At 37.8% G+C, this 14545-nt stretch overlaps 1 protein-coding gene across 2 annotated transcripts in view; it reads left to right on the top strand.

Annotated features, from left to right (window-relative positions):
* LOC124227983 (cytochrome P450 7B1) overlaps positions 1–14545 on the top strand; it is a 175282-nt gene that overhangs the window by 131455 nt on the left and 29282 nt on the right. For both annotated transcript variants that reach the window (XM_046642164.1, XM_046642166.1), the window contains exon 2: positions 11049–11185. In XM_046642164.1, the coding sequence (XP_046498120.1) occupies positions 11049–11185 (137 nt within the window). The remainder of the gene's footprint in view (positions 1–11048; positions 11186–14545) is intronic.

The raw sequence follows: 14545 nt of genomic DNA, 5'->3' as shown, positions 1-14545 counted from the left end.
AACATTTTGAGCGCTTATTATGTGCAAGTCATTGCCCTCAGTTCTTTACATGCATCAACTTTTTAAATTCTCACATGAGGAAGTGCAGTAGTATATCCATTTTACAGATGAAGAAGCCAAGGCAGAGATAAGTTAGGTAAATTGGCCAAAATCACCAAGCTGGTGGTAGTTGGCAGAATCTGGGATCTGAGCCTCACGGTGTGGCAAGATTAATCAGGAGGCTATTGCAACAATGCACAGAGGAAGAGATGAGGGCTTGACCTATGCCCTACCAAGCAGGGGTCAGGTTCATAAAGGAACAGTACTCCAGTGCTGTGGTCATTGTGGGGCCTGCTTAAGACTCAAGGTTTAAATGATAGTTTTCTGAAAATATGCCTTGACATTAGTTCCGTAGTGCCAACCTGGGCATCCCTCCCAGCCGAAAAACAAAAGCTCAATCATAGACTTCTCTGAGTGAAATCCTACGTAGATGTGGTTTTGCTTCTTACCCAAAGAAACATTTACAAATCACTCACTTGATCAAGGCATTAGTATAAATCTGCTAATGGAATCGAGTTTACAAGGCACATTCTACAAAGCTTTGTTCAGATCACACAATTGCATAGATGAACTGCCAGCTACAAATTCAACTGGAATGTGGCTTAAAGAGTTACGCTTTAGGGTGTGAAGACATATTTAGTCGTGTTCATATTGGTTTTGCTCTGATTCCATGCCAATAATGGAGAAATTTGTGACCATTCAGCATCGCTTGCTTTTACATTGCCATTACATTTAATGGTTTGATCAAAAGTGCTTGAACTATGATATCTTTGCTACCAGGAAATTAAATCAAGTTTTAAGTCAATTTTCGTCCTGATAGAGCCAAAACATTTCAAGAGTAAAGACCTTATTTATGACTCACAAAGTTAACAGACCTTTCTAGAGTGGTTCAAAAGTTACTAAAGAGCAGAGAGTTGAATCATTGATAGACTGAAAAGTGGCATTTTTATCGAGGGATTTTCATTTGTTCTTTGTGAGGCAGAGATTGTGTGAACACCAGATGCCAATCACACAGCACCAGTGGATTTGCAAGATTATAGGACTGGGGGAAAAATGAAGGTTAAGCACAACGTACAATGGAGATTACTTATGGTAATGAATTGTGTAATTTTTCTAGACAGAGTTGGATTAATGTTTATCCTGAAAAGAGATTACAGTGGGTCTGATTCTTGCAGTAAACAGAAATATTAAGCAGATCATTTATGTTCAACATATGAATCGAGAGTCCTAGAGAATATATTATTTATCATATACAAGGGAAAAGAATTAACCTGGTCCCTAACTGTACACATAAGATGCACTGGCGTTTTGTGAGGGAGTGGGGACAGTGTGCTCTGTGCTACAAGGCACAGTGGAGCCTTGAAGAGACAGTCAGGGACATCGATTATCACAGTCCAGCAGCTGCACCCCCAGTTGTGAAGAGCACCCCTCCTTCTTGTGGCTGTCACAGAAACCAACACTGCCTGCCTCATTAGCATGTCATTTGGACCCTGGTGGAAGCAATGGGGTAGTCCGGGCGGTACCGTGTGTCCATACTTTGTACAGCTACAGAGTCTGACCCCCCCCTCCTGTGTCTGCTCTTCATTTTCAGAGTGTGGGTGGGGTGGGTTCTGCTTGTCCTTATGGCGAATCTCAGCGGTTTCTCCACTCACCCGCCTTAGGAATGTTACACTCATTTTTAGAATCAGCCTTTGATTCATTTGTAGAGTGTATTTTTTGCCATCAACTACTTTTTGTAAGATAGTGCCTTCTGTACATGGCTTTCATTTTAACACTAAAATAGCATTTTTAAAAAAATTTTCAAAAGCAACAATGCACCGAGAAGGGCACACCACTTCTGTGAGATTCCTTCCAAAAATGTTACAACCTCAATCCAATCATGAGAAAACATCAGACAACCCAAACTGAAGGATATTCTACAAAATACAAGTATTCTTCAAAAATGGTATGTTCGTGTCATGCAAATTAGAAGATGCCAATGACCAAATCTCTGTAATTCCTGTAATCTCAACTCCCATAAATAATGACCATTAACATCTTAAAATATACCAGACCTTTCTCTTCCCATTGATAGCCCTTTTTATTTTTAAAAAAATAATATGCTGTTGTGCCTGTGGTTACTTACCTGCTTTATTCACCTAAGGTATATTGTGAACAAATTTCTTTAAAAAGTCAATGTTGATGCACTCTGTGAGGTGAGTGTCATTCAGCACCCCATGGTGTCTCTAGCTGTGGATGACGACTCAGGGCAGACAATCTTCACAGCCTTCACATTGTGCCATTGCTTCTCCCCACCGCTCTTCATGCTGTGGAGCCCATGGACACCATCAACTCAGTCCACAGGGGTCCTTGTAGTCAGGGGTGGCTCTGTGTAAGGCTTTAGTTGCTCATTTCATGAGCCCAGTCATCCATGGAACTTTCATGATTTTCTCTAAAGTGCCTCTCTTGCTGGAATTGAGGATGAGCTATTTCTTGAGCAGGTTTTCACACTCTGTGGACAAGTAGAAGGAAATTAGGTATATTCCACTCTGTACTCGTTCCCCCTGCTCCTTTAAGTTCTGTCCATCAAAAGGCAGGGATCTGTTGACCAGCATATAAAAGATGACTCTCAGGCTCCACACGTCCATCATAAGGCCGTCTGACTTTTGGCCCTGGTGAGAGTTCCAGGTGAATTCATTGGAGAAGCCAAAGTCTGCAACTTTGATGTTCTAGTCAGCATCCAAGAGCAGGCTTTCTGCCTTTAGTTATACGGACATACACTTCTGCTTGCAGTAGTGTACAGGGGATACCCTCTGCCAGAGTTAGCCTGGGGCCTCTGTCTCTTTCATGCTGCCATTATCCATCAGGTTATCGAACACCTCTTCTCCACCAGCATACTCCATGACAAGGTAGAGTGTTTCCTCGGTCTCCATCACTTCAAAGAATTTCACAATTTTGGGGTGATCCAAGCCTTCATTATTTTGACTTCCTGGAGTAGTCTCTGAAGCCTGGAGGAGTTCTGCAGATTATTGTTAATGATCTTTACAGCCACTTCTTTCCCAGTCAGGATGTGCCCAGGTAGAGGTATCCTTGCCAATGGTCATTGCCAATATGGGTCTCCTCCTTAGCAGAGATGGACGGGAGGCCCCACGGCATGTTGCACTTACTGATGGGCTTGAAGGCAAGGTGTTCCAAGCTCAGCTTAAAATTGAGGAAAGCTGGTGAGAAACTTGATCCAAATCACCTCAAAAGAAAATCACTTCCAAAGCCCACCTGAAAAACCAATTTTTCTAATGGAATCAAAACAGTGTCAGACAAAAATAAACAAAAACAAATATTAACAAACTAAATTTTAAAAAGAAAAAATGAATAAAGAAAAAATGAGAAGAATAAAGAAAAATGAGAAAAAGAAATAAAATAAAGAAAAATTTTAAAAAGATTAAAAAGAGTAAAGAAAAAATGAAAAAAATGAATGACAAATAAAATAGATAAAAACCCCACAATGCCAAGGAAGAAAGTAACTTTGGCTGAAATACTTCCCAGGGTCACTGACAACCAACTTGCTGAGCTAAAAAGTACAGAAATCTGGGGCTGGCCCTGTGGCGGAGTGGTTGAGTTCGCACGCTCCGCTGCAGGCGGCCCAGTGTTTCGTTGGTTTGAATCCTGGGTGCGGACATGGCACTGCTCGTCAGGCCACGCTGAGGCAGCGTCCCACATGCCACAACTAGAAGGACCCACAACAAAGAATATACAACTATGTACCGGGGGGCTTTGGGGAGAAAAAGGAAAAAAATAAAATCTTTAAAAAAAAAAAAAAGTACAGAAATCTCAGTCCATCCAGAGTCTTAAATAGGTGCTTGGAATTTCATACCAATGGCTCCATATGGGTTCATAGCAAGAAATGACTGAAGGAGTGGGGAAACCACATGTGTACAGTGATGGATGGCATCTAGACTTTTGCTGATGAACACAATGCAGCCTATACAGAAGTCAAAATATAATGATGTGCATCTGAAATTTATATAATGTTATAAACCAATGTGACCTCAATTGAACAAAAAAAAAGAAGAAATGGACCTATCATGGCTGGAGATAATTCACAGCTGATATTTTCACTTTTGGGTTTCTAGAACCCTTTACTTAAAAAAGCAAATACTGGAGCATTTGCACCACTTTACACACTGACCAATACTAATGCATAGAATTGCCTGTCTTTTAAAAAACCTCTTTAACTTTTTGGAAAAATGGAAACTTCTATATCAGTTTCCTGCTTAAAATCTTATATATGTAAATACAAATATATACATATCTATAAATCATATATATATATATATGTATGCTTTATTTTACAGGGCGATTTGAGGATTACAGAAAAATTGAGAGGAAATTGCAGAGCGTTCCCCCATACCCCCTCCCCACCCTATCGTTGCCTCAATTTTCCCTATTATTAACATCTTGCATTAGTGTGTTATATTTGTTAGAATTGAGCCAACACTGATGCATTGCAGCTAACTAAAGTCCTAAAGTTTACATCAGGGTTCACTCTTTGTGTTGTACATTATATGAGTTTTGACAAATGTATGAATGACGTGTATCCACCATTACAGTAACGTACAGAATAGTTTCACCGCCGTAAAAATCTTCTGTTCTCCACCTCTTCATCCCCCTGCCCTCTAAACAACTGGCAGCTACTGACCTTTTAATAATCTCCATAGTTTTGCCTTTTCCAAAATGTCACGTAGTTGTAATCATACAGTATGTAGCCCTTTCAGATTGGCTGCTTTCACTTAGCAATATGTAGTTAAGGTTCCTCCAAGTCTATTTGTGGCATGATAGCTCATTTCTTTTTATAACTAAATAATATTCCACTATATGGATTTACCACAGTTTATTTATCCATTCCCCAGTTGAAGGACATCTTGATTTTTCTTAAGTTCAGGCAATTATGAAGAAATCTGCTGTAAAGATTCGTGTGCAGGTTTTTGTGTAGACACAAATTTTCAACTCATTTGGGTAAATACCAAAGACCAAAATTGCTGATTCATACAGTATGTTTAGTTTTTCAAGAAACTGCCTAACTGTCTTCCAAAATGGCTGTACCATTTTGCATTCCCACCAGCAATGAGAGTTTCTGTTGCTCCACATCCTTGCTAGCATTTGGGGCTGTCAATGTTTTGAGTTTAGCCGTTCTAATAGGTGTGTAGTGGTATCGCATTGTTGTTTTAACTTGCAATTCCCTGATAACATATGAATTGGAGCATCCTTTCATATACTTATTTTCAATCTGTATATCTTCCTATGTGAGGTGTCTGTTCAAATTAGCCATTTTTGATTTTTTTTTTTGCTGGAAAAGATTCATCCTGAGCTAACATATGTTGCCAATCTTCCTCTTCCCCCCACCCCTCAAAACCCCAGTGCATAGTTGTATATTCCAGTTGTAAGTCCTTCTAGTTCTTCTATGTGAGCCACCACCACAGCATCACAACTGACAGATGAGTGGTGTGGTTCCATGATGGAGAATCAAACTCGGGCCAGCGAAGCAGTGAGAGTGCTGAACTTTAACTACTACGCCATCAGGGCTGGCTCTTAATTTTTTTTTCTTACTGTTGAGTTTTAAGAGTTCTTTGTGTGTTGGATACTAGTCCTTTATCACATATGTGTTTTGCAAAGATTTTTCTCCCAGTTTGCAGCTTTGATTTTCATTCTCTTAACAGTGTATTTTGTGGAGCAGAAGTTTAATTCTAATGCGTTTTTCTCTTTCATGGATTGTAGCTTTAATGTTTTATCCAAATTGTCATCACCAACCCCATAGGTTTTTTCCCTATGTTATCTGCTAAGACTTGTTTATAGTTTTTGCATTTGACAGTTAGGTCTCTGATCCATTTTGAGTTAATTTTTGTGAAAGGTATAAGAACTGTGTCTAGATTCATATTTTTACAAGTAGATGTTCACTTGTTCTAGCATTATTTGTTGAAAAGATCATCCTTGTTCCAATGAAAAGAATATCTTTAAGCACCTTTGTGAAAGATCAATTGACTATATTTGTGTGGGTCTATTTCTGGGCTCTCTCTTGTGTACCATTGACTATTTGTCTATTCTTTCACCAATACCACGCTGTCTTAGTTAGCGTAGCTTTATAGTAAGTCATAAAGTCAGGTAGTGTCAGTCTTCAACTTTGTTCTCCCCCTTCAATAATATGTTGGCTATTCTGGGTCTTTGCCCTGTCCATATAAACTTTACAATCAGTATGTCAGTGTCCACAAAATAAATTTCTGGGGTTTTGATTGTGATTGCATTGAATGCATAGATCAAGTTGAGAACTGACAGCTTGACAATATTGAATCCTCTTATCCATGTACATAGAATATTTCTCTATTTATTTAGATCTTCTTTGATTTCTTCATCACAGTTTTATAATTTTCTTTGTATAGATTTTGTACATATTTTGTTAGATTTGTACCTGTTTCATTTTTATGGGTGCCAATATAAATGGTATTATGTTTTTTATTTCAGATTCCACTTGTTCATTGCTGGCATACAGGAAAGCGATTTACTTTTGTGTATTAACCTTGTATCTTTCTACCTTGCTATAATTGCTTATTAGTTCCAGGAGGGTTTTTTTCATTTTGATTCTTTGCAATGGTCTATATAGATAATCATGTCATCTGCAAACAAAGACAGTTTTAATTCTTCCTTCTCAATCTGTATACTTTTTATTTCCTTTTCTTGTGTTATTGCATTAGTGAAGACCTCCAGTGAAGGAGGCATCTTTGCCTTGTTCCAAATCTTAGGAGGAAAGTTTCTAGTTTCTCACTCTTAAGTATGATGTTAGCTGTAGGGTATTTATAGATGTTCTTTATCAAGTTGAGGAAATTCCTGTCTATTCCTAGTTTGCTGAGAGTTTTATCAAGAATAGGTCTTGGATTTTGTCATATGTTTATTCTGTATCTATTGATGTGATCAAATGATTTTTCTTTATTTCTTTGAGGTAATGGATTACATTAATTACATTAATTTTCAGATGTTCAGCCAGCTTTGCATACCTAGAATAAATTCCACTTGCTCATGATAGAATTCTTTCTAAACATTGTTGGATTCAATTTGCTGTTATTTTGTTGAGGATTTTTACCTATGTTTATGATAGATATCTGTAATTTTGATCTGTAATTTTCCTTTCTTGTGCCTTTGTCTGGTTTTGGTATTAGGGTATTACTGAGTTTGGAAGTGTTCTCTCTGCTTCTATTTTCTGGAATAGAATATAGAGAATTAGTATCATTTCTTCCTTAAATGTTTCATAAAATTCACCAATGAGATCATCTGGACCTGGTGCCTTCTGCTTTGGAAGATTATAAATTATTGATTCAGTTTCTTCAGTAGATACATGCCTACACAGATTATCTGACACTGCTGGGAGTTTTTATACCACGAGTTAGACCTTGTTTAGTCTCTAGCAATTAGTCAGTTACCCTTTAAGAGTTCCTACCACTTGACTGCTGTAGCAGCAGTGTCTGTTCCGAGTAAGCTATGTAATTCATTCTGTATTCACCTGTCTCGCTAGCTTTCAGGGCATCAGTTTGCCCTGTGACATCAATTCTCTGATGAATCTAAGAAGAGTTGTTGATTTGCAGTTTGTTCAGCTTTTTTCTTGTAGTGAAGATGGGAGTAATGTCTTCCAAACTCCTTAGATGTCAGACCAGAAACTGAAAGTCCTAGATTGAAATTTTTTTAGTTTTTTCCCTTAGTTTTCCTTAAATGGCTGATAATTGGCTAATAATTAATTAATGACTAACTAGAATGGTAAAATCAGACACTATCTGTAAACATATCTAGATTTGCTGGTATGTCAAGATTCAGCTATGTCCTCCTCTCACTCCTCCTCTTTTGGGATCTCATCCATAGCCCTGCAGTGAGGCCCCCTCTCCCCAGTAACCTGAAAAGCATGTTGATTCTCAATTATTAAGAGTTGTGGGAACATTTTTAGGTATTCTTGTGCCTGCATTGGAGCCAAGGAAGTGTGGGAGAATAGAGAATGTTTCAAGAATACAATTTTAAGAATCACTTTGAGGCAAATTACATTTTCCAATTAAGTAGCTTCCAAAGTAAGTCAAGGAAAGGTAAAATAGAACAAGTTCAACAGTTTCTTGCTCAACAAGAAAGTTTGTTCAAAAGGTCAGTATTATAATCAGGTACTGCAGTGCACATCAGTTACATAGTTTCTGAAATTTTAACCACATATGGAAAAAAGAAAATCTTTACTTAATAGGAAAAATAAAAAATTGTTAAGGCACTGCTACAGATATTAGGTGACCTGATACGAATACATGATGTCTTTAAACACTTTTAGTCAACACATAATTTTATTTTCTCTGAATTGAGGTACACGTGTAAAGGTTGCTCACTACTTAGTCAGGAGGCTGTTGCAATAATCGGACTGCTAGCCTGGCGTGATCACAGGAAAAATGGAAAAGAAGAAATTACTTTGACAAGTATAGATTGCTGTGGACAGTGCTGGGCTTTAAATGTCTAGGGGAACAATGTGTGATAGGTCACTACCCAAATCTTTTACCTATTTATTTAACTAAAAGTATAGCATAATGACAAACTTCAAATAGCATTAGAAACCAAGTATTCTATATTGGTTCACTCTTTTAAATTTTATATGCTTCTTTTTAACCAAAGGAAAATGTCTTAAATTTCTTTTGTATTTTATAGGTATTTTATTTATTAAGATTGTTCTCCACTGTTTCCTTCCAGATAAATTTGGACTGTATTTGACACTTTGCATAAACTTCAAGATGTGTCCTTGTAGTCCTTTAAATAGTAAAAAGAATATTTGAGGAAGTGTATATTGTTTGAGTGAGAATAAGAGGGGGAATAGATCATAGTTTTTTTTGCTTTTTTTTTTCCAGTTATCCGCCATTGCTTCGGGATCTGTTCTTGCTGAGTTTTGGAACTTCACCATCCCACAAGCATTAAGCATCCTATCCCCTCACTGAGCAGTGCACAGTGGTCTTTCATTTTCAAAGTCACAGAGCATGAGAGAGACAAATAGCAGTATTTGCACTGTGTCAGGTGTCAGCAGGCCTTTGTGGATCATTATGGTGGCATCTTTCCTCCCTAAGTAATTTTTACAAATACACTGATGAAGACAGATTTCTGTTACCTGTCTTTGATGGATCATAATTTGAACTAGGACTATATTTTTTTCTGAAAATATGCGTAGTTGTGACATGGTATTTAATAGTTTTAAGCTTATGGCTGCCAAAATGAGCAAAGCTGTAAGAAATGATGACCCTCTCATCTTGGTAACAATAAAATGACTTCCTAATGTGAATTTGCCTAACTCTGAATGCTAAGTTAATATTCCCTCTGGATTTCTCAGCTCCAACCTTCCTCCTCTCCCCCCTGGAAACTCCATGAAGAATGACAGCTTTCAACCAAATGAGAGAGCATAGAGGATGAAATTAGTTTCATTAACTTAGAATATGACAAAAATTCTTTCAAACTCTTTGTCACAATGCAGTGTTCAAACAACATTGAACAAAACAGAGTAAAAGTAGACCAAGGGAGAGGGTTAATGTTTTGAAGGAAATTTTGTGAACTAGATCCCTTGCCAGTTTTGAAAGGATCATTTGTTGGTAGAACAGGGCACAGCAGTTTCTAACTTGGGGATGCTACTCCACAGTCATATGTACAGTCTCTTCCTGTCTAATCTTTGGATATAACATTGACCATTACAATATTTTCTTGGTACAGTAGTTTCTTATATTTCTCAAAAAAGCACGTCACTCTTGCTAAAGGTTGCGTTCAAGAAAGTAATTGGGAAAAGGCTGAAGAATAAGATGCACCTTTCTCTGCCCCGTTTCCTGTCTTCCTATTTTGAAGTATAAGGAATTAAACAATAGCATACATTTTGTAAATTAGTATAAAAATAAATTGTCCTCTAAAAACAGAAAGCCAAGTTTTGATACCTATTTCCTTTATTTATATCACATCTTGGATGTATTTTGTTTGGTTTATCTTTTGACCCCGAAAGATCTGGTGTTTATTTTTTAAGTTTAATTCTGCCATGTTGCATTGTGGGAAAATAAGAGCTTCTGATAGGGTTAATCTAGCTCCGTAAGAGTTCATGCTGAGTATGATCATAATCTTGATCTTTGATTAGATTTGAGCTGGGAATATCTTGTGATTAATCAAAATGGGTTGCACTGCGTGTAGTATAAGTCATCTTCACAGATGGGCTAGAGAATCCTCAGAGTTCTCTTGAATATTTGTTTTAATCCCTTCTAGGATAAAATGGCTTTGGATTTTTCTTTCTTTTCTTTTTTTTTTTTTTTTTACTTTAAATCAGATTGAGTTCACCAATTGATGACTAGGAAGAAATTTTGAAGTCCAGTTTTGCTAGGATTAGAGGTCAAAAAAGAAGAAACTTGTTTTTTAACTCATAGTATTTCGGTGTTTCCTCGAATATGCTTCATATGTTAAAAGTTGTCTTGTAAAATTTAACAAATATTCCTATTCATTTGTAGTTTGGATAAAAAACTTCATAGAAGAATATGTCAAAATATACCTCATGGAAATAATGTTGAGGTTTCAATTGTTCTCTATAGCGTTAAAAGATTTTTCGAGATTATTGTCTCTCTTCCAGTTATGTAATTCCAGCCTAATTGACACCTGATAACAAAGAGCTTTACTTTGGCAACTAAACTACCTGACATCTAACACCCAGAGCACAGCAAGTGCACAAAATGTTTACTGAATGTGTCCGTCATTTCAGCCAGCCATTTAAGCCTTGTAATACACAATTTCTTTAAAAAATTGCTTACCAAAAGCTGTGAATTAAACAATCTACCCCAGAGCCACACATACTGAACGTTCAATAAATAAATGTGTATATTTATAAGAATCATTGACTAAGAGAATTGTAAGAAGCAGTGCAATTCACCCCATCCGCTTCTAGACTGGATTGATAACCCACATGTATTAGAATAACAATTTTTTATTTTTATTCCTTTTTTTTTCCCTCATAGGAGACCTGGTGAGCCTCCATTGATAAAAGGCTGGCTTCCTTACCTTGGAGAGTCCCTGAAATTACAAAAAGATGCCTTAGGTTTCTTGAAAACTCTTCAAAAGCAGCATGGTGAAATTTTCACCATTCTCCTTGCAGGTAAGCAGCACTTCTGTGAGTACCTTACATATGTCATAATTTCTCACTTCTTCGTTAATGTCATTATATTTTTCTCTAGGCAAAATATGGCATTATTTTATATTATTCTTTTATTTGTAGAGCTAATACAAAAGGAAACTATGTTTTAGATAGCAATCCTCACATTAAAAAACAAATTACGGTCATGCATCGCTTAACAACAAGGATCTATTCTGAGAAACGCATCATTAGGTGATTTCGTCATTGTATGAACATCATAGAGTGTACTTACAGAAACCTAGATGGTATAGCCTACTATACATCTAGGCTATATGGTACTAATCTTATGGGACCACTGTCATATCTGTGGTCCATCATTGACCCAAACACCATTATGTGGTACATGACAGTATGGAACTCTCTTGAGGGTACCTAGGGAATCCCACTCTCCTGGCATCACCTGGCATTTTGGTTTGGTTTGATTTGGTTTTAAGAATGATTAAAAAAGCTAGAATGTATTAATGGACTTTATTTGTAGAGCAGTTTTAGGTTTACAGAAAATTGATCAGATAGTACAGACACTTCCCATATATCCCTCTCTTTCCCCTGATCATAGTTTCTCCTGTTATTAACATCTTATATCAGTGTGGTACATTTGTTACAACTGAAGAGCCAATGTTGATACATTATTGAAAGTCTGTAGTTTACATTAGAGTCCACACGTTGTGTTGCACGGTTGTTTGGGTTTTGACAAATGTATAATGTCATGTATCCACCATTAAAGTATCATACAGAATAGTCTCCGTGCCCTAAAATTCCCCTGTGTTAGACATACTCATTCTTCTTCCCCTCCCCTGAGCCCCTAGCAACCACTGATCTAGAATGTATTTTTAATTTAAAAATGTTTGTTATGCTTCTAACTTCAATAAAATGTTTACAAAACGAGAAAAAAAACAGCAATATTACTACATATCCCAACATCATAGGGCTGAGAGAAGCTAGAATGTTCTTAGCTCATCCTCCTTTAAGGCCCATGCTATCCAGCTGTATCAGTTATCTATTGCTGCATAACAAACCTCCCCCAAATTTAGTGCCTTAGAGCAACAACTGATCTTGCCTGGGTCACTTGTGTGGCTTGAGTCATCTGGCTGCTTGACTGGGGCAGGATGGTCCAAGATGGCCTCCTCACGTGCCTAGCTGGGCCTCCTTCTCCACATGGCGTTTCATCCTCAAGAAGATGTCCTTACATGGCAGCTAGTCTCTCAAGAAGGCAAGAGGAAATGCTGCAAGGCCTTTAGAGGCCTAGGCCCAGATGTTACAAAACCAAACTTTCAACACATTCTATTAGTCATAGCAAGTCACAGGCTAGCCCAGATTCAAGGGCAGGGAACTAGATTCCAGCTCTTCCTGGGCGCAGAGTCACATTGCAGAGGAGCACATAGAGAGAGAGAGAGAAGGAATTTAGCATAGTCATCTTTGCACACAATCTTCTGCATCAGCTTATCACCTGGGCTGAATATTCCTTTTCTTCACTTTTGTCTATTCTGGCTCCGTCCTGGAAGGCTGATCTCTATAGACTAGATTATCCACACTACTTTGCCCTCTGACTTCTGGTTTGGTGTGCCGGTGGGAGGGCAGAAAAAGGCTGTATTCCAGCTCCCCATCTCTTTGCTGGTTCTGATAACACAGTTCACTCTCCTTCCTTTCCTTCCTTAGAAAATTGAAGATATCAGATACGATCTCACTCAGATCCCCACATATCTACCAAACGTACCCATGTCTTACAACTTACCATCTTTCCTTCAATTTCAAAGAATATTCAAGACAACCCATTTATGTCCCTATGACCCTTACTTCCTGCCTCCTCTGGGCTAGAGTTTCGTTATTTATTCCTCTCACACGTATGTCTTCATTTTTTTCTTGGGTCCTTACCCTTAGATTGTAATCATGCTTAAGCTTCTCCTATATTCTCCTTCTAGTTACTTTTCACTTTTTTTTCTCTTCTACATCCAGATTTTTCAAGTGTTACCTACATTTGCTGCCACTCATGGCTTATCTCCTAGAGACCTCCTGACTATAACCAGCCTTCTGCCTTGCTGAGGTCATTAATGGGCCCTCACCTGACTAGACCCTCTACCTGGTTTGACAATGCTGATCCCTCATTCCTTCTAGAAACACTATATTCCTTCACTCTCTTGACACTGCACCTTCTGGGTATTTCACTGACTCTGAGTATTCCTTATCTGGGTCATCTTTACCATTCCTTTCTTTGTTCAACCCCTTCTGTCTTCCTATAACCAGCCTTGGAATTTTATGTTCTATTCCTAAAAAATTTGGGTAATTTCTTCTTACTGTAATTACATTACCGAGCATCAGAAGCAACCTTTTGTACATAGGGTGGCTTCCTTTCAGTACTACCATTTTAATGTAATTGGGAGAGAAAAATGATCCAACTGGATGAAGTTGTCAGCATGGTTGAGTTCGCCCATGAACAGGCAGTATTTGTTTCATCGCAGCTTACTCTTTTGCCTAGCAGGTGACAAGTCTCTTCCAACAGTAATTGTATACACTCTGATTTGAGAAAAATTGAAGTTAAAAAAAAAATCATGCATCTTAGAAATAGAAAAATTACAGTATATGATGTAATCCTCACAAGGGTCCCCAAGATCTGGGCTCCACCTACCTCTCCCACCTTGTCTCTTGCTATGCTTGCCTTGTGTTTATTGCACCATTGGTGCACCAAGTTGTTTGAAGTTTCCTCCTCACACACCATGCCTTGTTGTGCTTCTGTGTTTTCTCTCACTGTTCTTTCTCCCAGAATGCTGTTCTCTTTTTGAGTCATCCTCAAAAGGTGACTGTCATGGACTCATCTTTTGAGGCCCTAGTCACGTATCCCTTCCTCCCAAAAGCCTTCACTGACCGTTTCCCCTCCCCACATTATGTTCAATGCCTCTTCTCCAGGCTTCAATTACTCCCGATATCACTTGTGTCATAACATTTAATAAATTGTGAATTTATTGCTAATTCGCTTGTCTATTTCCCTTCGTAATTCTCTAGCTCCTCTCTTGCCGGCATTCAGTCTAGAGCTCCGCGCTGATTGATTCACAGTAAATACTTGATGAGGAAAAATCCAAAACCTTAGAGCTGATGAAATGCTATAGTACAAATACAGGCCATAGCTGGTGCTTCTATTCCAAGTGAGCTTTTGGCTTCATAGTACAAAACTATGTTCTTCACTTTGAAATAAAGTCACTCTTACTTTAAAAAAATTAAACCTTATGTTCTGATGAGTAGATACAGCACATTGTAGAAATTTTCAGTTTTCCTTTTTGATACATTATACAAAAATAACCTAAGATGATTAAGCAGAAACTTGCGGCA

This window comes from Equus quagga, chromosome 16 (genome assembly GCF_021613505.1).
Source record: "Equus quagga isolate Etosha38 chromosome 16, UCLA_HA_Equagga_1.0, whole genome shotgun sequence".
NCBI classification, from domain to species: domain Eukaryota; kingdom Metazoa; phylum Chordata; class Mammalia; order Perissodactyla; family Equidae; genus Equus; species Equus quagga.
Note: the sequence above shows the minus strand (reverse complement) of the source record. Positions and strands in the feature narration are given on the sequence as shown.